The sequence below is a fragment of the Rhipicephalus microplus genome, chromosome X (genome assembly GCF_043290135.1).
Source record: "Rhipicephalus microplus isolate Deutch F79 chromosome X, USDA_Rmic, whole genome shotgun sequence".
NCBI classification, from domain to species: domain Eukaryota; kingdom Metazoa; phylum Arthropoda; class Arachnida; order Ixodida; family Ixodidae; genus Rhipicephalus; species Rhipicephalus microplus.
In genome coordinates this window covers 393,220,519-393,222,616 of record NC_134710.1, presented here as the reverse complement: position 1 = coordinate 393,222,616, position 2,098 = coordinate 393,220,519, and the positions used below count along the sequence as shown (strand labels likewise).

Here is a 2,098-nt window from a genome sequence, read left to right as displayed (position 1 = left end):
CTTATTCTTTTAAGCTTACTATTTCAAGTCAAGTACCTAAGTTCAAAAGGGTTTGTTCTTACTTTCAAAACTTAATCGTAACAAAGCCGCAAGTACGATTCGCCGCCCACAAGTACGAAGACTATTATAGGCAAATGTGTGTACTACTACCCATCATTCCCATGGTCTCTGAACGATCGCAGCGCTAGAGTGCCCTCTAGTCACGGAGGAAGGAAAGGTAAGGAGAGGCCACGGAGGAAGGAAAAGGTAAGGAGAGGCCCTGACGTCACTCGTTTGGTCTCTTCGTTTTGGCTGCACCGGCTGAACCAGTTCAAAGGGTGCAGCACCTTCGTCCTCGTTTTGCCGGAGCAGCGCGCGCCCTCTGTCGCACCCTCTGCACTGGCTCCCTCGTTTTGTCTAGGTGTAAGCCTAGTTCCTGACGAGTTCTGTACCGGCGTGCACGCACTCCAAAGCAGGTGCAGAGTAGTGCAGCATGGCGGGCGTCCCCCCAAGGCCAGAGCAGACGACGTTGCAAATAGTTGTTCAGGGCGTTCAAAAGGAAGTTAAGGCACTTCACAATCCCGACGGGTCATTTATGACGGACGCCAACGGTTACGTCTATGAGGCATCAGGTAAGTCAGGCTGCATGCATTGCCAAAAAACGTGGTTAGCGGCCAGGAGTCGTAGTCGGTCAGCAAACAGCCTCGTAGCATTGCTTATGCTATGTCGGTATTTTTAATCTTGGTTTTCGCCCTTGCAGACGGCAAGCGCGTTACGTTGCGGTTCATGGCAGGGAATCGTGAAAATGACCCCCCTCCGGCACAACCGCCGACGCCTTCTCCTGCCTGCGACGGCGACGTTGACAGCGATGGGGCTTTAGCCGCATTTCCAGCAGCAGCCGCGTCGGCTGAAGATGTGGAAGAGCTTTGGAGCGCCCGAAAAACAAGGTTCTTCATCGCCAAATACTCGGAAATGAAGGACTTGGTGGGAAAAACCAGGGCACTTCGGTATGTCATCCTATGTCCAAAATTATTTGCAGCTTTTTATTATTCCGTTTCACTCTAGGCAAGCACCAACAAGATAAGGGCGCATGAAGTTCACAATGGCGATGGTTATTGTTGCCTACATTTTACTGCCAGCAATTTACATTTTACTGCCCCCCCCCACTGAAAAAAAATTTTGGCTATGCGCCTGACTGTGACATATACGTTTACATATACACACAAACAGTATGTATAGTCACGCACATATATACACAACGAAGGCATTCGTAATGTTTCATTAAGTCAAGTGATCTTCAAAAACAGCGACGGTGCTTTTGTGTTGGGCATTGCACAACCGCTGTCTTGCCGAAAAGGTGCAGCACCTCCAAGCTCAAGCCATGTTGCAAGTGTAGTGCTGCCTTGAGAATTTGCACTAGAGGGAATTGCATGTTGTTATTCTGAGGCACATCTCTAGCAAGTCTCGCCCTGCAGTCCTTGTGTCTTCACTGTCTGTCCGCATTTCTCTCGCACTGCCACTTTTCAAGATGGTGCAGCTCATTGTTAAAAGAGATATGCTTCTTGACACGTGCTACCCTATCTTTGAACCTAGACTGCGCCGTCGTGTCAGCAAACAAGGTTGCGCAGCTGCATGTTTTACAATGCAAAGACAGGTTAGAATATGGCTGTCTCCTTAGTGAAGCTTTATGATCCAAAAGAGTGATTTACACAATGTTCAACTTCTCCAACATAATGCTTCCCGCACAAAAAGAACGTTCGCAGTTATCAGAAGTGTGTGAATAGTGAATTTCGGAACCTAATCAAGTAAGAGTCAAATAGTAATGGCACCAAATAGAATACAAATAGTAATTGAATACTGTTTGAATAGTAAGTAGACCATTTTCAAAACAGCCTTAGAACAGAACATTTTATTTGAAACAAATAGTCACAAACTTTCGACAAAGGCCATTACAGTCAGTTTGAATCTACTCAAAATACCACAATTACGAAAACTAAGGTAATCTCGTATGCAGCAGGAACTAGAATATTCGTAACATTTTGTAATTGTAGGTTCAACTACGGCATTGACTAGCGTTATCAACGTGAGACTTTGTCACCTCACTTTAAATAAAATTGGG

At 46.1% G+C, this 2,098-nt stretch overlaps 1 protein-coding gene across 1 annotated transcript; it reads left to right on the top strand.

Annotated features, from left to right (window-relative positions):
- The first annotated feature begins 293 nt into the window (after positions 1 to 293).
- Positions 294 to 1,271, top strand: LOC142776452 (uncharacterized). Its single transcript, XM_075880158.1, has 2 exons — positions 294 to 611; positions 740 to 1,271. The coding sequence occupies exons 1-2, from the start codon at positions 473 to 475 to the stop codon at positions 1,042 to 1,044; spliced, it is 444 nt and encodes a 147-aa protein (XP_075736273.1). The 5' UTR covers positions 294 to 472; the 3' UTR covers positions 1,045 to 1,271.
- The last annotated feature ends 827 nt before the right edge of the window (positions 1,272 to 2,098 follow it).